General features: G+C 55.4%; 1 protein-coding gene across 10 annotated transcripts in view; it reads left to right on the forward strand.

The window, feature by feature from the left end:
• Window positions 1-21,689, forward strand: part of LOC111152900 (BTG3 associated nuclear protein) — a 102,200-nt gene that overhangs the window by 17,318 nt on the left and 63,193 nt on the right. For 4 of the 10 annotated variants that reach the window (XM_022511627.1, XM_022511630.1, XM_022511632.1 and 1 more), the window contains exons 1-3: window positions 4,602-6,662; window positions 10,591-10,682; window positions 11,754-11,953. In XM_022511627.1, coding sequence (XP_022367335.1) covers window positions 6,593-6,662; window positions 10,591-10,682; window positions 11,754-11,953 — 362 coding nt within the window. In that variant the 5' untranslated portion in view covers window positions 4,602-6,592. Of the gene's footprint in view, window positions 1-4,601; window positions 6,677-9,236; window positions 9,247-10,590; window positions 10,683-11,753; window positions 11,954-21,689 lie in introns of those variants that run through there. The other 6 variants (XM_022511624.1, XM_022511626.1, XM_022511623.1 and 3 more) reach the window with 4 other exon arrangements.

Genomic DNA, 21,689 nt, shown 5'->3' on the forward strand with positions numbered 1-21,689 from the left:
TCTGTCCTGGCAACAGAACCGTCTTGAGTAAACAACTTGGATAGCGTGTGGCGTCCTCATTTGGAAGAGCTCAGGGCTGGGGATTTTATGGCGAGCTTGGAGTATTTTCTCAAGCTGCTTGCAGATTTTGGAAGACCGGGAAGAGGCTTGAACTGGGCGTCTGAAAACTTTTCATTAGCCCTTGGTGAGCGAGCTGTTTGGCCTGGGACCTGTGGCCCCTGGGCTGTCATGAACGGGCGTCCCGGCGTCACACCTGGGTTAAGCCTGGCAGCGTGCGGCGGCTTCTGGAACTCGCTGTTGTAGAGCAGGTGGCTTGTGAGTTTCCCTTCTGGTGGGGGACGTCTGAGGCTACCAGTGCAGGGACATGTGGCAGCTCCTGTCCTGCTCTCTGCTCCAGCCTTCTAGTCCTTTCCGTCCCATCCTCATGCCTGGAGTCTGGCAGCCGGAGGGCAGGGAGGAGGGCTGTGGCCACATACCAGCTGCCCTTTCACGAGGTGTCCCGGAAGCTGCCCTGTGCCACGTCTGCGCTTACACCCCGTCGGAGGGACCCGGATCCTTGGCCGAGGTGTGCTGCTGGAGTGGCTGCGGGGGAGGGCAGTCGTCCTGAGGCCACGTGTCCCGGTAAACTGTGGCTCTTACACTGAGCCCCGGTGGAGCAGCTACTGAGATAGGCTGTCACCATTGGTGTTTGTGAGGCTCTGAAATTTGGCAGAATTTTGTCTCTCTGTGTTTTTTTCCTGGAAAACGGTTCACAGGGTTTTTTTGTTTTGTTTTGTTTTTTGTTTTTTTTTAGATTTTGAAAGCAGTCAGTGACCCGAAAACGTTTTAAACCCACCAATTCAAAGGTTGGTTGTTGGGTGGTGCTCTCTCCCTGAGGTCTGCCGCCTTCGCCGACCCGTTTGCCGCATCCTTCAGTAATCTTTGCTTGGGTCTCGATTTGGGCAAAAGAAGACCGAGTTTATGGCATGACTAGCTCCGACCTTCAGACTGACCGCCAGTTAATCTGTACTTAGAGGTCATCTTCAGAGGACACAGAGGTGGCACGACACCTGTTTCCAGACCCGTCCAGTCTGATAGGCCCTCGTGCTTCCGCCGGTGTCTGCCCGGACCACCAGGTCTCGGAGGGGTGAGCACCAGTGCCGGGAGAGCGCTGTTCTCCGGCAGGGGCTGGGATGGTGGAGTTCCCCGGCCGTTTATGCCTGTGTGTTTAGATGACTGGCTTTTCTTCTTTTTTTTTCTTCTTTTTCCTAAGTAGGCCTGGTACCCCACGTAGGGCTTGAACTCACGACCCTGAGATCAAGACCCGAGCAGAGATCAAGAGTCAGACACGTAACTGACCGAGCCGCCCAGCTGCCCCTAGATGACCATTTTTAAAAAGTGCTTTTTCTTTTTGAAAAGATGATAGATGCACAGGATAAAAATGCACATATTATAAAAGGATAAACGGGAAAATAATTTCCTTTCCTTCTTACGTCCCAGAAGTAATTGGTGTGTGTGTCTAGCATAGCTCTTGAAGACAAGAACACACGCTATACCCTTTGCTCCGTCTACACTCGTGTAATTCAGCATCTTGGGAGCTGGTTCTTAGAGAGATCCGGCCTGTGTTTTCATGTGGCTGTTTCGGTGTGTCCCGTTGTGTGGCTGTGAGTGTCCCGTGGGAACTCCTGTCACTGTATGTGTTGGCTGCGTCCCTTCCTTTGCTTCCCGAGCAGCACCTTAGCTGGTCTGGGTCTTTGTGGCTGTAGATCTTCGCACATACGTGTGAATATGGGCGCTGGACGGATTCCCGAAGGGTGTGCGCAGGGTCCGGGCCGTGGCCAGCCGCGTTCTGACTGCTCTCGCCTGCCGCTCTTGACGGAGTCCTGCTGGTCTCCACTCCCACCGACGCCCCGCGGAGCCCGCCGCGGACGCCTGGAGCACACCGAGTGACAGGGTTGCCGGTCTGATGCGTGCAAGGTGGTGTCTCATTTGGAATTTGCAGTGTAAAAATTACGTGAAAGGTTGAAGTCTTCTCAGGTTTAAAGGCCTTGTGACTTCTTTTTTTTTTTTTCTGTGAATTCACCCTCATTTTGTATGCTCATTTTTTATCGGGGTTATTGGTCTTACGCCTGTCTCTGTGCACGAAGGAAGTTAGCTGTTTGGCGTGCGTGTAGCTAATACTGTTTTCAAGTTGGTTTGACTTTTACCTTTAGAAATCCTTATTAAATATGCTGCGAATTTAGAAAACTGTAGTTCTGTCTGCTCTGTTGTTCTCTCCTTTAATTTATAGGGACCCTCTTTGTCGCCCCCCGACCTGGGGTTCTCTCATATGCCTTTTGGTTTGCTGTGTGCGTTTCGGTGGCGCCCGTGGCGTGTTCCGCGACGTCTCTGTGTGCCAGGTGTCGGGAGCAATAGGGTTCTGGAGATGGCTTTGTGTGCCGGCGGCGGGCCTGCTGCAGGGGGGTGGCGTGCTCGTCGTTAAAGCGGAGAGTCGTGTTTGGTGTTCTTGGCGTTGGCGGCTCAAGCGCCACGTTCTCGATTCATCAGGGTCGCTAAGTCGCGTCTTCGCGGTATCACTTCCCCACTCTTTGTGCCGTGGAACGTCTCCAGTGGTCCATTTCAGGTGGAGAGGCAGGATAAGTGTTTGATTTCTTTTTATCACCATTTTTAAAAAATTAAAGATTTCATTCCCTGGCACCTTCCGAGGGTGACTTTTGTTGTTGGTATCATGATGTCGTGAACTTAAAAATACTTTCTTAAGTCCATGACATAGTTATCCTTGTTGATGTTCGGTCTTTTGTCCATCTTTGCCCGAGGAGGAGCTCTTCGTGTTGGCCGTGAGTCCATTGATAGAGCCCTAATGTCTGTCGTACCTTCCTTCCCTCTGGCCTGGCTCGCTGTCCTGGGCTCATTCTGCGTATCCCTTGTCTCAGTTCTGGAGTCAGCGGTTCCTCTGGGAGGCCCCGCTCTCCTCGGGTGGGACTTGTCACTGCCGCATCACAGCGTGGGCTCTAGGGACGCCCGTCGCTACCGGTCTGACCACGGTCTCTTCATCTTTCTTCGCTGGAGAGAGTTGAGTGTGCACACAGACACATGGCACACTCGAGTTCACACTTGCCGCCCACTCACAGCCCCAGGTGTCTGCCTGACCTCTGGGTTCCTCGTCCTGGGCCTCAAGGACACGGAGAGTGATGAGGTTGGAATGTCCCAGAAGTGCTCATCTGAACACAGAACATTCTGAGAAGGGGATTCCGATGCTGCCGGTCGACGTGACCGCGGACGATTGTTGGCCCTTGTTCTGTGCACATTCCTCCAGTTTCCTCCCCATTTGGAGGCCGGTTATTTGTATCTCAGAGCACGCAGCCGTCGTGGGGTACGGCTCCCTTATGTTCCTCACTTGGTTCTGCTTGTGAATACAGTGTGCTCACTGCTCACCGGTTCTCACCGGTTTCTTCAGCTGCTTTTGCTTTTCCGGTTTGTTTTCTAGCCGTTTTCTCAGGGAGGGCTCATGGGAACGTACTCCTCTAGCGCTAGGTGGCAAGAAATGTTTGTCGCCTTTACGCTTGGAAGTCATTTTGTCTGCATACAAAATGCTCGGCCCATGTTCCTTTCTTTGAGTATCTTAGACATGCTCATCTGTTTTTTTTCTGTTGGAGTTTGATAATCTTTTTTCCATTTTAAGTCACCTGGTCTTTTTGCCTGGATGTGTAAAGGAATTCCTCTTTTTCTTTCAATAATATTTTTACTAGAATGTGTCTTGGGGTTGGGTGTCTGTTTTCCGCCCCCCTCTCTGGGTTTGTGGTGTGTCTTTTTGGTAAGTCGTTTCAGACGATCCTTTCCAGAGAGTCGTCTTGACTCACACTTCTGGGCACTCCATTTCCCTGGGTTTGGCCTTGGTTTTCCTCTTCAGAGCGCCTCTCCCCGTGCCAGTGGGCCTCGGCCACCGTCTGGGCTCCTCCTTCTTGAACTCTTCTCCTTCATCTCTTTCTCTTTCTTAAAAATTTCCTTCTTTTCTCCTTTTGTTTCTTAGGCGCAGTTTCCCCGTGTTTACTGCTCCTGGGCGTCTCGTTTCGTTTATGTCTGAGCTCTCCTGACCCCGTCCCTGCCCGTCTGCACCTTCTGATGCCGCCCTGGGGCTCCCCATAAGCCCTGTCCTTGGTGCACTTCAGGGGGAAGGGTTTCGCCTCCCTTCAGTGCTTGTCTTCAAGTGGGCTGTCGTGGTCTGTGGTGGCGTTGCTTTTTCCTTATTCTTAGATTACGTTATCTTTGCATGAGATTGGTCTTCAGTATCTGCTGTTGTTCCTTTTCATGTAGAATTAATTTTCCTGAATGTTTAGAAGGGAGGCATGGTTTAGAATAGATTTTCTAATTTCGGTGTCTAGGGTCCTTTATGCCATCGACGTTAGAAAGTGTTAAAAGGCACAGCAGCTTATCTTGTGAGCTCTCCTGGTTCTGCTTTTCTCCCCCACCTTTTTTTTTTTTTTTTTTTTTTTTTTTTAAAGTACACTCTGTGCCCTGAGTGGGGCTTGAACTCACAACCCCGTGATCGAGTCTCCTGTCCCGCCAACGGAGCCAGCCAGGCTCCCTCTCTCTCCCACCTTCAGTCAGACTCCATTTCCCTGTCTCTCTCTCTTCCTGTCCTGACTGGATATTCTGTCCCCAGTCATTTCGTTTTTGTGGATGTGGCCTGAGGGGAGCTTTGGATAGTTAGATGATTAGCTCTGAGAGTTCCTGGGGTCTGGACTGTGCTAGGCCTTCTGGACACTTCTGCAAGCCCGTCGCCATCCTCTGCCCTTGGGTGGTGCTTGGTCCTGGTTCCGGCGCCGCGGCTCTCTGCTTCCTGCTCCCATCTGCTTCCCCCCCGGTGACCTGTAGCCTCCCTCCCGGTGACCTTGTCGCTGTCAGGCCTTTGTCCCCCTGTGCTGGTATTTTGGGGCTCGTAAGGAAAACCTCATCACACCATCTCGTTACAGGTGTTGACCTGGACGTGGGTCTTGCTAGCCTAGCTGCTCACGTGGTTTTATGGGGGGAGGCGGGGGTTCAAAACCTCTGTCATCACCATCTTTCCACTGAGGGTCCTACCAGGTTCTGTGCTGCCTGCAAGGCCTCCTCCCCCCTCCCCCCCACAGTGTGTCATCAGTTTCCCCTTTGTTGTGGACAGTTGGTGCTTGGGCCTCTCATTCAGCATCCTGTCAGGTGTGTCCGTGGAGAATAAAAATGCCTTTGCGATTTCGAGAACGCGTTCATGTAAAAATGTTGCCCATACTCTCTAAAGGAAGAGGTAAGACAGGAGCTTGGTTCCTTCTTCTACGAATTTGTCTCTAAGAAGTTCTGTAGAGTTAAGATCTGGATGAAAGAGAAGAGGAAGCACATTTTCTCCGAGGATGTAAGCACACGTGGGACACCTGCAGGTTGGCTCTTGCGCCTGCTGGAACCGGCTCATTAAAAGGTGTCCTTAGACACCTAGGTGAAACCAGGTGATCTGAAATTTTGACTGGACGCCTCCCTGCCCCACGGGAGCAGGGACTCGGGATTGTGAGACGTCCTGGTGACGAGGGCCATGCCAGAGAGTTCAGGGTGTGCTTCCTGTCCCCGGAGAGCATGTACTCTAGTTGGCAGACGAGCAAGAAATAATGTGTATTAAAAACTTGTAGACACAAATAACTGAGGATAAATATGCAAAAACATTATGGCGACATTGACCCCGGAGGGCTCCGGGGCAGCCCATTCTTAAGTAGCATGGTTCGGTCCAGCTGTCGACAGGCCACGCCTGGCATCCTATGACCTCGTTTTTGTTTTGGAAGAGAAGGTCCTTCTTGGCCTAATCAAAGCTTTTCAAGAGCAAGAAGAAAGGAACTGACTGTTCCGGAGATGGTTTTTGGCTCCGGGGTGACAGCTCAAACCCCTGCTCCTGAGGGCACGTGGGGATGGGATGCTCCCGGGGCCATGGTCCTGGGGTGGTGCCATGGTTTGGGTCTGCCCTGGAAGCCAGAGGGCAGCGAACAGAGGTGCTTAGTGGGAGGGCGATCTGGGTAGCAGAGAGGGAACGTGGGCACCGCCTCGAGGGTGGCAGGGCCCATGGAGGGACAATCCAGGAGGTGGGCAGCGTGTTACTGGAGACCGGCAGTGGGCATGTGTCAGTTCTCCAGTAATTCTCCAGGTTGTGGTGTGTGTAGCAGGAAGGGCAGAACAGTACTGTGGGGGAGGTAGGAGACCCCTGAGACTCCTGGCTTGGGGACGGCACAGTCAGGCCATCACAGGCAGCTGACTTGGCAGGTGGTGTGAGGAGGAGTGGGCCGGGGAAGCGGGAGGCTGTCAGGTAGGGGCTGATCTAGTGGTTAAGGACGGAGGCCCTGAGCCGTGTTTGTGAACTGCTTCTTGCCTCTCAGGGAACCCTGTCGTTCGGGGGTCTGAAGCGAGGAGAACCCCATATCCAATGGTGCCTAGCACCTGACGTGCTCTGGGACACACACAGTTGGCAGTTGGCCTCATGTCACAGGTCACGCTTGTGATCTCCCTGTCCCTGTCTGTCTTGGTTTCTTAGGTGGCAGAAACCCGGTCCTGCGTGAGTTTGGTTCCTGCCCACTGCCCGGCCACTCTTCTCTCCCTCTGGATGATGTCAGAACAGGACCTGGCGGACGTGGTGCAGATTGCCGTGGAAGACCTGAGTCCCGGTCACCCAGGTACGGCGCTGAGGGCCGCTGGGCGGTGTCTTCGTCTCTCCTCCCCGGAAGTCCAGGAGCGCTGACAGGAGTGGTCTTTCCTTTAAAACAGGGCAAGAAAGTGATGTGTGTGCGGATGGTGGAAAATGAAGGCCTCGGCCCCACATCTGTCCTTCCTAAGGGGCAGCCCCCGGTCCCCACAGGCTCTTCCCCCCATCCCTCCCCCACCTGTGGCCGTCCCCTGACACTTGGGGTTCCACCACTGTCCTCCTCATGACCTCCGCTTCTTAGAATTCGTTAGTGCAGGTGCTTTGTTGGGTGTACCAGTCTGCCTCAGGCACCCGGCTGACGGACCTCTTCCCTGTCGGCATCATCTGCGATAAAGGGCCTTGCTCCGTCTCTTAGCAAATAGTTTTGCAGGGTAAGTTCCCGGAAGTAGAGTTTCCACGTGTGTTCAGAGTTTCGATAAGAAGTGACAGATTTTCCAGAAATGTTTATTAAGTCATTCTTTCATTGACTGGGAGAACTTTTTATTCTATACTTTCATTAAGACGGGTAGTTTTTCTTAATGACGCTAAAAGCACATATCTACTTTGAAAGTTTTTAAATATTTGTTTTGAGAAGATTCTTTATAAAAGAAACCCTAAGTTTCAGGGATTTCACCTATGAAAAAACTTTGTCCGCACATTTATTTTAGAAGATTTCTTTGTAAATTTCTTTTCCTTTCTTTTCTTTTTTATGGTTTGAAGTGAGAAGTGCACGTAACAGAATCACTGAGTGTGTTAGCTGCCTGGTTATGGTTTTGGAATCATAGAATTGAAATGCTGACCTTTTTTCCCCACAGAAAAGAGAATTTTCGGAAATCTCCTAAGAGAGTACCATGATATCTGTCTTTTATGAGCTATTTGATATGTTAATTGAAAAAACCTTCACTGGGGGAAAAAGAAAAAAACCTATTTGGAGCTTAGTTGTGCCCTGGGAGGGAGAGCCGTGTAAATGATGTTACAAGGGGAGGACCAGTCACAGAGTAGAGGCGCTCTTCATGGGTGCTGTGCTTTTCCTCTGATTTTGCCTCTAATTTGTTTGTAAGAACCACTGTCACCCGGTGGCTGGTCAGATCAAGAGTCTGTCAGGTCACGAACAGGGTCGGCGCGTGGAGTGGAGCCGTGTGCGCGGCTTCCCTGTGGCCGCCGGCCGGGCTGCCTCAGAACCACGCCTCCGGTGCCACGAGCGCAGAAGACAAAAAAAGCAAAAAAATAAGGTGGAAACACTATCACTGTCCATAAAAATTTGAAAAATAACTTCATATTTTGGTAGGTGAATGACTGTGTCTTTACAAAACACACACTGTGATGTTATGCGAGAAACTTGTTCCAGTTACGTAGATTTTAAACTTTTTTAGAATTCTTAAAGGTCTCTGTAGTTTACTACCCAAGTAAATTCTTTCTTTGTAGATTATGGGTCAAAGAAGGCTTGGTTTTGTCCAGTCTCCGTTCCCAGAGTGACCGGGATCATAGTTGGCTGTTCGGTGAGACCGCGTGCGCTGGGCTCTCTGAAGCCCGCGTAGACAGACGGCTTCCGATCTCTGGCCCGGAGAACTCGCACGCACCCGGCATGTCCCACGGGGCACACACGTGGGCCTCCAGAGTGGGCTTAGGAGGGAGAGGATTTTTTTCCTTCATCTCTGTAGCATGAACTTAGTCAAATTTAGAGGTGGTTAAGCAAGTGGAAGAAATAAAAATGTCCCGTGATCCTCGCAGTAGAACTGCTTATGGGCGTGAGCGTTTGTCTCCTTTCTGATGCTCCGGTCTCTCTGAACCTGCACGTCCTCCCCATGTGGCCGCCCACCCAAGCTCCCTGGTGTGGGCACAGACTGCCCTCCATCGGGCCTGGCCTTCAGCTGATTGTCACGGCTTTAACATGAACGCTGAGTTCTTCTACCTGATTCCAAAAATAACGTGTGCAAAATTATACAAAGCAGTGCCGGTCGTTTGTGCAAGTGTAGCACAGGACAGCTGCCCCGGCCGAGCTAGCCGTGCTGGAATGGCCGGTGTGTCTACCTTTGTTGTTGGCCGTGGGCCCACATCCTTTTGTGGGGCTGCTTTGCTGCCCTTTGCTCAAAGCCTTGAGGTGTTCTCGCTGCTGCGGGGCGTCTTCTCTTCCGTTACGGGAACAAGCTGTGTGGCCCTGGATAAGTCACTTACCCTCACTGGACTTGCTTCCTCTGCAGCAGATGAAAAGAAGTCGCGTCATGAGTGCCAGGATCGCTCTGTCTTCCAGTCCTGGTACAATTCACCAGTTTCCAGGGGGAACAAACAGACTAAGGTTTTGAGAACCTGTACTTTGCTAACCACAAACACTTGTGGTGGCCTGGATTTTCCCTTTTTTTACTTAATTAAATGAGAGTTCCTTCCCCCACATTTCCGCAGAGGCGGTTGAGGCCTTCCCTGCTGCGCGGGAGCCACAGGGTACGGCGCACAGCCCTTCGGGCAGTGGGAAGCTGCTTGTTCTAGCTGGTTTCCGCAAGGCGCAGCTCTGGATGATTTCCCTCTAGGTAAAGCCTTGCCTAGAACCCACGAAAGGCTTGTGTTTGAGCCTTGGGACTGTTTATCATTGGTTTCTCATTGGGTCATCTGGTATGTACAGGTTTAGAGGCATTGACGCTTACAAAACTGAGATGTGATTTGGAACCTCGGAGCCTCCTGTCCACGCGACATGCTTAGGTGGTGGTGAGGCCCGGCACCTGGCTTTCCCCCAGCCCTCCCTCAGCACAGGAGGACTCACAGGTCCCGTGTGTGGGCGGCTTTGTGCAGAGGGGGCAGGGGAGCTCTCTGCTCGGGGGATGGGCCCTTTGTCCCAGCTGGTGGCAGGTGAGAGCTGGCTTGAGTTCCAGACTCCACGCGGGGCTGCGGGGACCGCGGCTCCGTTTCCGAGTGGAGGTGATTGGGCGTGGGTGGTCCTGGGAAGGCCGGGGAGAGGAGCGCCGTCGGAACAAGGCCGACGGGGGTGCCTGTCCCGGTGAGTCTGTCCTGCTTGACTGGAGTGTGAGGTGCACACGGAGGGTGGACAGATGGTACCCAGAGCGTGTGTGCCCTCGCGTGTGCTTACAGGCGCACACTTACACCCCGTTGTACTGTGTGTTCTACGCGTACTCCGGTGTGTTCTCACGTACCAGTCATCATTCTGGGCTGGGGTCCCCGACTGCTTTACCGTGAGAAAGTCGGTTGAAGCTGCAGAGCAGGCGGGTGTCTCTGCGCTATGTCTGCGGCCACGTGTGGCCACGCAGGAAGGAGGAGGAGAAACACACGGGATGGGTGCTCTGGGGACCGTGGGCAGGGAGAGGACGAGGAGAAACACTGCAGTGAGACGGAAGGGGCTTCGTGCTGTGACGTGGAGACAGATGGCGAACCTGGAGTTCTGTGTGCTGCTGCAGGTCCGCCTGTGTTTTGAGGTTGACCGGGTCTGGGGCCAGGGCTCAGGGATGGAGGGACGTGTGCCTCAGGAGGGGATCTGGTTGTGGCCCGTTGTGGGGTTTGATTGTGTGTTGATCTTCAGTGTTGAGTTTGTAGTGACCTTGGGATGGAGGGAAGGCGGTCGGCACTGACTGGTCAGAGCTGCTGGTCCCCCACGCAGGGGCTGGGTGGCCGGCTGCACAGGGGCAGGGAGGCTGTGGGTGTGACCGTGTCATGTCTGCGTAGGAAGGCGGCGTATGCACCCAGGGGTTTGATTTCTGGATGAGGTCGCCACCGACAGGCCTTTGACGTGGACAGAAGTCCTTACTGTCCTTGGGTTTCATGAAGCTGGGAGTCAGGTGGGGGAGCTGCACAGAGCCCCGGGAGCGGCGTGCAGCTCTTTGGTCCATGAGAGCTAGGACAGACTCTGTGCACGCCTGAGGCCGGACGCCAGCGATCACAGCGCTCACCCCTGCCGTGTCTGCGTCGGTTTGCAGTCGTGCTGGAGAACCATGTGGTGGCGGACGACGACGAGCCGGCCCTGAAGCGCCAGCGCCTGGAGATCAACTGCCAGGACCCCTCCATCAAGGTGAGCTCCTCCCTGCGCGTCCTGTCCTGCCAGGGGTGCCCGCACCCCTGCACTGCCCCAGGGGCCCCCTTGCCCGGGAGGGGCTCCCCCCATGGCCTCGCTGGCTGCTCGCTGAGGCTGGAGCTTGGAGCTCTGTGGTGGCCCAGGGTGTGCGGCATCTACAGGGCCCGCCAGGCTCTCTGCACTTCCCACCGTGGTCACGATGCCCTGCGTGCTTGCCTCCTCCTGGAGGACGTGGGGCAGCCTTCCCTGCGCCTGGCAGCCGCGTGTGAAGACTCGTCTTGGGGAGGGCTGCTGTGATCACTGTGGGGCTGCCCCACTCGGCGGGCCAGCCCGTCAGCCAAGCCTGTGGATTCTCGAGAAGCCCGTGTGCTCCCCGTGCACTGCAGCCCTGCTCCCTGTGCCCTGGTCCCCGCAGCCCCGCGCCCTTTCTGCCCCACCCCCATCTCGGGGACAGGGGAGGAGAGCGCCAGCGAGTTCCCAGTTGCCGAGCATTGCCTGGGCTGCAGCGACCGGCGTGGGTGCTCGTGGGTGCAGATGCGGGGGTACGTGCAGTGTCTCCGCCCCAGGGGCTGGTGGCAGGGAAGCCAGGGGCTCTCCTGGCCCAGGGTGGGCTGGCGGCAGGGCCTGGGGCCTTGCGGGTAGGAGGCAGCTGCAGTGCTGTGGCTGGAGGTGCCGGGCTGGCCACTGGGTGGCAGGCTTGCTGTGCACAAGCGCTTGGCTGTGGCCGCTCCGTGTGCCGCCTCCCCGGCTAGATGGCCCGGCCTGCGTGTGCGCGTGCCCGCCTGTCGCCCGGAGCCTGTCGCCCGGAGCCTGTCGCCCGGAGCCTGTCGCCCGGAGCACACCCTGCACCCCGCCACTGCTCCTGCCACGGACTGGGCTCACCCGAGGGGCCGGCGCGCGGCCCCTGTTCTGCGCACCTGTTGCCCCTAGAAACAAAGGAGCCCAGGGGCAGGGGCCGTTCTGCTGGAGCGGACACTTTTGGGATCAGGGCCTCTAGAGCGGGGTCTGTGCCGCTGTCCCCGGTGGCCGCGACACCCCTCCTGAGTGGTGTCCCCTTTCCTCTTGCAGTCGTTCCTGTACTCCATTAACCAGACGATATGCTTGCGGCTGGACGGCATCGAGGCCAAGCTGCAGGCTCTCGAGGCCACGTGCAGGTCGTTAGAAGAGAAGCTGGACCTGGTCACCAACAAGCAGCACAGCCCCATCCAGGTCCCCATGGTGGCGGGCTCCCCTCTTGGTGCGACCCAGACGTGCAACAAAGTGCGATGGTAAGAGCCCAGCGGAGGGTGGGCCGCCTGCTCCCTGGCCCCCCAGCCCCCGGGCTCCCCGGCCCCCTGGCTACCCGGCCCCCTGGCCCTCCAGCTCGGCTGTTCACGTCACCTTGTGCATGGCTGGGCGACTCGTTTCGTCACAGCCACAAGCCGCACGCGGGACGCCCAGCCCAGTGCCTTGAGGTCCTTCCCCCGGTCTCTGTCGGACAGAAGCCTCACTGCACATCCTCTCTCTGGGCCGGGGCCACTGGGTCCTCGAAGATGTGCATTCCTCCCCTTCCTCTCGGCTCTACCTGGCCTGTGTGCACCCCGGTCGTGCTTATCCATTTCACTCGAGTCACCCGATTTTCCCTTCACATCAGTAGTTGTTTCTGTGCCTTTTTCTTCTTTTTATTTGGAATCTAAAGCCAGTGATGTGTGTGGTCCTTCAGGCACTGTTTGAGTTGGAACTTGGTAAAGGATTTGCTTAGACGGGAAAGGTGCCTCGCAGTGTTTGGCCTGTTCATGGATGTCTGTCCTCGGCGCCCGCGAGATGCCGGAGCCCCTGCGAGGAGCTGAGGCTCAGTCTGGCACCTGTGCTTGTCCCCGCAGCCGGCTCCAAGGACGTCCAGTGTGTGGCGGTGGCAGAATTAGTCCTTGTAGCTGACGAGCGCTTGAAGCGTGTTTGCGGGGGCCTCGCCGCCAGTGTTTGCTGGGCTCCCCTGCCCACGTGCCCTGGGGACAGGAGCAGCAGGAGGGCCTTGATGCACTTTTTCCGGGGAATGTGGGGTTGGGGAGGGGTTCCTGGTGTGGTTTGGGGGTACTCACGACGAGGCTTCACCTTGAAGGCGGCCCCTGTCCTGCGTTGTCCGGGACAGCTGTGGATGACCCCTGCCTTGTGGGTTTAATGGATAGTGTCCTCCTGTGTTGGGATCCCTGTGTGGCCTCACACCTGATCTCTGTCCCTGAGGGGGGATGGTTGTGGTATTCTCTGAGACAGGTCTCCTGCCCGCGTCTGTGTGTCCTCCCCCAGTGGACACTGGTTGAGCGTGTGCTCTGCAGGCAGGGACACTCAGCCCCAGCCTTTGGTTCAGAATAGTTTTCCTGTCATGCCTTCGTACCCTCAAAAGTAATGTTGAGAAAGTAGAGTTTATAACGGAAAAGGGAGTATAACGTCTTAATTGTAACATGAGGAGAAATAAAAGGTAGAAGGTATAATGAAATAGCGTGTGTTTTGGGTTGTAAATGGTTGAAGGAAACACCCAAGGAGGCAGTGAGCAGGCCATTTGCCCAAACCCCGTCTGCCGAGTCCCAGCGACGGGGAGGGCTGTCGCACTAGGCCACACCGCCTGGGAACTCAGGTACCAGTCGTCATGGAATCTTACAAGATGAGCGGTTTTTGATGAAGTTTCAAATAAAGCAAAATGTAATTTTTTTCTAGACTTGAACCACAGTTGAATTACTAGAAGATTTGTTGTAGTAAAACTATCCAGAAATATCTTGGGTGGAAACGCAGGGTAGCACGAGATTTCAGACTCGGGACGTTGTTAGAATCCTTTGTTCTCTCATGTGAGTGCCGGGGACATTTGAAGGCAAGACCTTTTGTTAGATGCGAACGCCTCACGTACCGACGATGTCTTAGCCTTCGTGGCGTACACGCCACATCGAGGTGGTGTCTTGTGAGGTGACGACCCGTCGTACCCCACTGGGTTTCAGCACTTCGCCCGCTCACCCCCACCCCCGGAACCTCCATTGGGAACCGCTGCTCCGAGGGGTAGGAAGAGAAGGAAGGACACGCTGCCTCCAGCTCGTACGCCAGACGCTGGTCTGCACGGAGGGCGGTCCTCCCGAGCCTGTCACTTTCTCAGCGGTGTTTGGAAGAGCTGATCTCCGTGAGTCGGGGAGGATCCGTTCGGATCCTTTGCCACTGATTCCTTGTGACGGTTCCAGTGGGGCAGCATCAGCCCGAGGGCTGAGGAGGGCACCTGTGACGGCTTGTTTCGGGATTCCTTCTCTCTCCAGAGCGGTGTGCGCGGTGGGGAGCACAGGCCTCTGCGTGCCACAGGCTGCCTCGGGCTGAGCTGGGCCAGTCGTATTAACTGTCCCCATCTTGCAAAGTAGGACAAGACGACGGTGACCTAGGCATGCCTTAGGAGCCCCTTGGCATTTCCCATAGTTTTAACGATGAAGCTGGCAGATGGGGAGGAGGGTGGCGGTGCCCCCAGACTGGTGTGCCACGTCCCTCCGGGGTTCGGGCGGTCTGATGACGGAGGGGCTGCTTGGATAAAGAAAGGCATTGCCCGGCTGAGGGAAGCCCCTAGCATTTCTGACCCTCCTCAGTGTTTTCGTGATTTCAGGCTCGTGGGGAGGCCCCATCAGCTCTTCCCTGAGTGGGAGTGCTGTGATCTGGCTGTGACCCCGACCTGCTCTGGTTTTCTCCACGTGTATTGACAAGTGGCAGAGCGAAAGGCAAGTTTTCTGGCTCGGACGCAGATGTTTAACCTAGTCCGTCCGAATCACTCAGGTTTCCTGGCTTTAAAGATACAGGTACAGGTGACGTAGAATGAAATCATTCTAGAGTACGCACGTGCTGGGCTTCAGCACAAGGTGCGTTGATACTGTTAGTAAAACCATTAGATGCAGACACTGACGGAAGAGGAATAGAAGGGACGGTCCTTTCTCTGTTCCCTCCTAGGCATGGTTTTAAATAGTGCCTCTTGTTTTAAGATTTTATTTATTTGTCAGAGAGACAGGGAGCGAGCACACACACAAGCAGAGGGAGTGGCAGGCAGACGGAGAAGCAGACTCTCCCCCCACCAGGTGAGGAGCCCGACGTGGGGCTCGATCCCAGGACCCCAGGATCATGACCAGAGCCGAAGACAGACACTTAACGGCTGAGCCACCAGGCGCCCCTGTACAAGTGATTTTTAAAGAAGTAGGACAATAGTTGAAAACGACTAAGATGAAATTTTGGGGAGAAGTAAAGAATAAGAATTTGATACCAGTACATCAGTGAAAAAAATAAAGTTTAATTTGCAAGTTACGAATATGTAGACACGAAAGTAATTAAAACCTGTGTCAAGTGTGGGCAGTGGGTGAACGTAGAAGAGGGAAAGTCTCCAAAACAAACTAGAAGTGGGTTAACACCAAGTCACAAAGTCCTTCCACCAGTTACCTGTTTTGGGCCTCAGGTATTGAAGATAAAAGTGGGATTATTTTATATGCAATCCGTATGCTTTTAAGAAGAACGTAGGATTGCTGGGGCCCGTCTGCGTTTGTTGTGGGTGGTTCGTGGTGAGGTCTGAGTGTCACCGGGCCGGATGGATGCAGGCGCCGTAAAGGTCTTTTCAGTTAACGAGGATCCGGGTGGTGCCTGAGGAACCGTCCCTGCGACGACTCGCGCTTGCATTTGGAGAGGCCCCCCGTGGCCCAGAGCCAGCCACGACCCCCGAAGCAGGGCCCGGTCCCTCCGCACTCGGAGAGTCACTGCCCTGTCAGTTGCTTCTGCTGACGGCCGGCCCACGTGCGCGCGCTCCGGGCTCGGAGAATCCGTCACCCGTCTGTGTCCTCCGGGCGCGCGGAGCGGGCGTGTGGTGTCCGATGGTCAGAGTTTACACCCGAGTGCGGTCGTCTGAGCAAACCAAGATAGGCAGTGATGGAAGCTGTTTTTCTGTGGTGCTAACGCTTGGCCGTGGTAATGAGAATGTCTGTGAGGGTCTTTGGAGGGGCTCCGGCCCGCGGCGGTGCTCTCCTTGGGGAACGGAAGGCGGGCTGCGGTGACTGCAGGCAGATGCTTTTCGTCCTTGCAGGGAACCGCAGATTCGGATTGTGCTTAATTGTGATTCTGGGTGTTGCGACTTGAGTCTTTCTGAAGCTGCTTTCCCCGGTGGCGGACGGGGCGGGCGACTGGAGTGCTCCGGGATGGGCCGTGCCGGTCCCTGTACCGCGGGCTCGTCCTTCCAGGCGCTGCTGGGGGGACCGGGTGCACAGACAGGGACACTTCCCCGGGTTGGCTCAGAAGTCCCTCCTTGGCCCTTCTTCGAAGCTAGACACAGAGCCCTTTGAGGAGGTCGCGGGGAGCAGCACGTGGCCGAGCGTGGCGCAGCCCCAGTGGACGGCCGCCGGGCAGAGTGGAGCCGGGATCAGGGGACAGAGGACCCACTTGTGCAGCAGGGTCTTCTGTTTATTTGTCTTTTAAAGATTTTATTTATTTGAGAGAGAGAGAGACATGGAGAGCACAGGGGAGAAGCAGGCTCCCCGCCGAGTAGGGAGCCCGATGCTGGACTCGATCTCAGGAGCCTGAGATCATGATCTGAGCCGAAGACCCCGTGTCACTGACTGAGCCCCCCAGGCGCCCTGTGTGGCGGGGTCTTATAGGGCCGGACTCCTGGGTGAGTCAGAGGGCAACTCAGACGTGGGTGTTCTGTGTTTGTTTTCATTAATGGGATGTCCTAATTAGAAAAATACTTGTTTCTTACTTTTAAAAGCATATGTTTTTTGTTTTTTTAAGGCACAAATGGTTTATTTTTATTGAAATATAATTGCCCTACAACAGATTTTTATTTTTTAAGCTTAAATCTTTTTTTTTTTTTTTTTAAGGGCTTTAGTGTGTTTCTACAATTTTGAAACAGCTGTGGTAACCCAGTGGCCTCTTTATAATACTCAGACATAAAAGTGATTTCTTTTCAAAATCCTGTCCTTCAGAGAGCTGTGTCACACCAGACACACAGAGGAGGGACGTCGGGTTATTGTCCTGGAAGCTGCTTATTTACCACAGAGACCTGAGACGCTCGATCAGCAAATCACTGCATCCCTCTGCCGCTGGCTGCTGAGTCATTCTTCTGGCTCTCGCAGGCCTCCTGTCGGAAACGTGGTGGGTGTTCGGGAAAGGCTGCTCTGCGAGCCCTGCGGCTTCCGGGTGGAGAGAGGCCCCCTTCCGAGCATCTGCGCCGGCCTCGGAGCGCTGGCCGGTGCTGAGAGCGGCTCCCCTCGGGGCCGTGGGCCTTCTCAGTCGGGAGTGGAGCTCTGCGCGGCTGCTCCGGGCAGGGCTGTTTGAATCGCGGACAGATGGTTTGGTCTCAGCCATGATGGGCTCGAGTACAAATTGAGTTTTTGATGTTTCCACTTATTTTTGTAGACGTAGGATTTCTCTTCGGGACTGAGGCACACTGCGTGGGACAGCTGCCCACTCTTAGTGCCCTAATTGCGACACCCGAACGAGGGAAGCACACGCCCCATGCACGTACGATCTGGGGAACCATGAACCCGCTCTCGCGACTCACATGTAATCTGACACCCGGAGCACGTGCCCCGGTGGCCAGTGTTTGCGGAGGTCGTGCGCTTCCTCGTGATTCGGAGCGCGTCTCTGGTGGTGGGGTAGCTCGAAACTCCATTCGGAGAGAACCGGCGTCGTAACACCATCAGTCTTTTCCCTTACGCAGCTCTCTAATTCCTGGTTTTCAGCTGCTGTTGTTAATGCTCTTGTGTTTTAAATTCCAGTTTGCCGTTGTTTACGAGCCGCTGCGACGAGGGTTCTTCTGACCCCGCGGGTTGAGGGTCGCAGGCTGGCGCACTCTGTGTCTGAGAACGCGGCTCTCTCCTGTTTATGTCCCCCCGAGCACCTGTCCAGGGCGCTCTTTGCTTGCGAGAGGGTCTGGGAGTGGAGCCTGGCTGTGTCACAGCTCCCGGGGCAGGCCCGCCATATGAGGAGGGCTCAGGGGTTCATGGTGGACACGAGCCCGCCGCCCCCCGGACGTGAGGACCTCGGGTCGTCGCCCCCCCTGCTGCCGCACCTGCCTCGTGTGCGCTGTTGAGGCCTGAGGCCGGCGAGCGGTGTTGTAAGTTGGTCACGCTGCACGCACGGTTTCATGATGAGCCGTGTTCCTGCATGCCGGTCCTGGGACAGCCGTGACAACGGCGAGGGACATAGGCTTTCGGGGCAGGCCTGTCGTGGAGTTTCAGAAGAATCTGCAAGTGCGTTTTCTTCGAATAGAAAGTGGGGTTACTTGAGATTTTTGTTAGCTCTCTTGCACTGGCTGAGATTTCTTCCTTTGGAAAACGTGTGTCGTATCGGATTTACCCAGCTGAACTTTGCGAATGGTTCCTTAGGATTGGGAAGGGACCAGCTGTCAGCGGAAAGGGTCCACGGGAGGCTTCACTGCGGGTGGGAGGGAGACAGAAATGTTCCCAAATATTTTTCGAACGTTCCAGCGGGACTCCTCCTCCCGCAGCCACAGAGCACGGAGCCGTTCCTCCGGTGAGCCCAGACGCCGTGCGGGGCTGCTTCGCTCGGGTGGGCTGAGGGAGGCACCGTGAGGAGGCCGTCGCCCTGTGAGGTTGTGGTCTTGCCTCCCCCTTGACGGCAAGGTCCCTGCCCGGCTCGGGTTGGTGCGAGCGATAGACCGGGAGCGCCTGGGCAGGAGGGTGGGTGTCTCTTCGGTGCCCAGAGCACGGCTCTCGCTGAGCTCTCAGGACTTTCTCCGGGAAGGAGTCGGCAGGGGACCCTCCTTTGGGCACTTCGAGTCATTCAGCCTTGTCTTTGGAAGGTTAGTTTCTCCTAGGATGGTCGTGCCCTGCATCCGCCCGCATAATGGGAGGTTTCGGCACAGAATGTGGTTGTGGCCGCCCTTCTCCGTCTTGCGGTGGCGTGAGGCCTGGTCCCTGCGTCCCCCCAGCCACGGATGCTGCTTCCGTGAACATCAACGGGCCTGTCACTGTTGGGATTAACCCAACTGGCCGGCCGCTGGCTTCTTCTCTCCTAGACGAGCGTTCGTGTGCGGTGAACGCCAACGGTGCTGGTGGATGGTCTCCTTGGTCACTGGGAGCGACCACCCATGCTGCTCGTTATAAACCTGACCTTCTGGGCGTGCCTGTGCCGTAAGGGAGCGCCAGGGGTGTTGTGGGATAACCCCAGTGTACTGAGATTCCCCACCCCGCCGTTCCTGTGGCGGACGGGCTAGTTGGTGGCCGCTCGTCCCCTCTGAGCTCGCTGCAGCTGCAAACCCGGAGCAGCCTGCCGTTCGGTTGGAGCTGGGCCCCGAGCTCCCTCCTGCCGTCCTTGTTGAAGGGGTTCTCTCCGTGAGGACGCAGCCTGGCTCTTGTGTGTCTGCGTGTGCAAGTGTCCGTTCGGGATCGGTGATACACCCCTGAGATCTCTGTGAGGTTGGAGCCGGTTCACAGAGCTGCTGTCGCGTTCTCTCGGCTTACACGGAGCTGACATCAGGCTCTTCTAGAGAACCGTTGGAAACTCTGGGTCCCCTGACTTGGCGTGATTTTGGCTTCTCTTTGCCCGAGGTCTGCGTGTGTTTGTCGCTGGGCCGTGTGCATGTCACATGCTGAGCTCCTCTCCAGTGTTGGCCGGTCTGGGTCCTGGGCACCCTTGCCCCTCCTCCCGGTGTCCCCACCTGCATCGACCATGGTGTGGGTCCTTAAGCCTTATGGCTCAAACACTCTTCTTTTCTGTTTTCCTTCTGTAATAAAAAGTGGAAAACACCAACCTTTGAGAAATAGTTTAAATCCTGCATTTTTCAGGAAGATTTTCTCTTTAAGTCTTATTTTTGTGGTTTGTTGATTTTTTAGACTTTGACAGAGCCCCTTGGCATACATTCAGATGATAGTCCCGTTCTGCGTGAGTGATGAGCAGAGGGGACAGAAATGTTAATGCCTAAATTCTGGTACAGAGGATTCTAACATGGTCACAAAGTGGTTTCCTGCCACAGAAGAGACGTTGAAGGCCCATTTGTGAGTTAGCTTGGAAGATGTTTGCATGATCCCTCTGAAAGCTGAAGACGTTCTGTTTGAAATCCATCAGAGTAAAACCGTGAAACCCACACTGAAAGGGTAGCGCAGTATAGCGGTAAGTGCCATCGGGCCGTTCCTGGGCTGGGCTCACAAGGGGCTGGGAGCGTGAGAGGCACTTGGTTTTGAGTACAAGCTCTGTCACCCACCCGTACGTGGGGAGACCGTGGGCACGTCCGTACCCTCTGCAAGCACCAGTCCCTCCTCAGTGCGCGGACAGTGAAGCTGCCGGTGAGGTCGTGCGTACGAGCGCGGCGTTCCTTCTCTCCAACCCCCGTGAGGCTGCGAAGACGGATCATACAAGAGTTCTTGTTCACCGAGGATCTAGCGTCAGCCCGGCTTCGTGCCCTGTGCTGGGCCCCGAAGCCCACAGGGTTCCAGGACCCTCCGTGGGTGACCGCGCCCTCGGTGGTCCTTTGCGTGTCTTCTCGTGAGGTTTCTGTTCTGGCCCCTGATTCTTGGTCTCTTTCGGCACGTGGACCAGCAGCTTGAGACCTGGGAATCTGGAGGCAAGAGCCAGAGGCCTGAGCTCAGTCACCGGGCTTAGTGTGGAAGTCATTCCCCCGTGAAACACGCAGGCTTGCGTTCTGGGCACTCACCGGGGCGGCAGGTGGACAGAGAGAGCCTGTGCGCCGTGCGGGGACGGGGAGTGCTGCGTGACAAGCTGAATGCAGCACGTGGGAAACAGCGAGCGGGGCACTCCTGTGCCTCTGACACGGGTGAACATGTGTGCGATTTTGTTGTTGGTGTAGCGGCACCAGCAGAATCCCGGAAGAAATGTTTAGAAAAAACACAAAACCGCTGGGCTCACTGGGGCTGGTCTCTAGACCCCCCCAGAAAATTCTAATGTTGAAACAGTAGTGGCTTGTGAACTGTTGCTCATTGGTTTCGGTTCGACTGTCCCTGGAGAAGTCTGGGACAGTGTCACATGGCCGTGTGGCCTTGGGCGGGTGACCGTATCGCCTGGTCTGCACGGGGAAGGCAGTGCGGTGCCCCTCTTGTTTCGAGAGTGTGTCCTTCCACGTGGGGTCCTCGGGGCGGTGCTGCCCACCGGGACTGCTCCTGGGGGCGTCACTGGGGGCCCTGGACTCAGTCGCTGTCCACAAGGGGGAGTGGTCCTTGTGCCCCTGGTCACAGGTCACTGTGTATCTTTTACTTCTGAACAAAACCATTTTGAGGTAAGCGTATCCCACTTGGGTAATTAGCATAATCTTAGTTAGGCATGCACATTCGCTTGTAACCAGCGTAATCTTAGAATTACAACAGGCGGCACACTCTGAGTGTCATTTTCCCCCTTTTCTTTAATTTTTTTTTTTTAAGATTTTATCTATTAGGGTCACGTGGGTGGCATAGTCGGTCAAGTGTCTGGCTTCAGCTCAGGTCCTGGGATGGGGCTCCCTGCGTGGTGGGGAGTCTGCTTCTCCCTTTCTCCCCACCTCCTGTGCTCTCTCCCGCTCTGTCTCTCTCAAATAAGTAAAATCTTTTATTTGATAGAGAGAGAGAGAGCACACAAGCAGGGGGAGCAGCAGAGGGAGAGGGAGAAGCAGGTCCCCACTGAGCAGGGCGCTGGATGTGGGGCTCAGTCCCAGGACCCCGAGACCGTGACCTGAGCGGAAGGCAGACACTTCACTGACGGAGTTCCCCAGGTGCCCCAGTATTTTGGTTTTTATTTAATAGAAACTTGAGAACCAAAACGACAAACATATAGGTAAAGATATAGAAAATGACTTAAGGCTGTCAACGAATGAATTGGGCACATAGTTTTTAGAAAACAAAATGAGGGAGGGAGAGAGAAATCGGTGGGTGGAACATAGCAGAGAGCCTAGAAACAGGCCCGCGGAGCTTCGACAGAGGTGCGAAGACCCACCAGCGGGGGAAGGGCAGCCTTTTAACTCATGGAGTCAGGACACTGGGGCACCTGCAGGCAGAATGAGAGGAAGGAGCCTGGGGTCACATC

The sequence above is a fragment of the Enhydra lutris genome, unplaced genomic scaffold (assembly GCF_002288905.1).
Source record: "Enhydra lutris kenyoni isolate GAN:26980312 unplaced genomic scaffold, ASM228890v2 scaffoldscaffold30, whole genome shotgun sequence".
Taxonomy (NCBI): domain Eukaryota; kingdom Metazoa; phylum Chordata; class Mammalia; order Carnivora; family Mustelidae; genus Enhydra; species Enhydra lutris.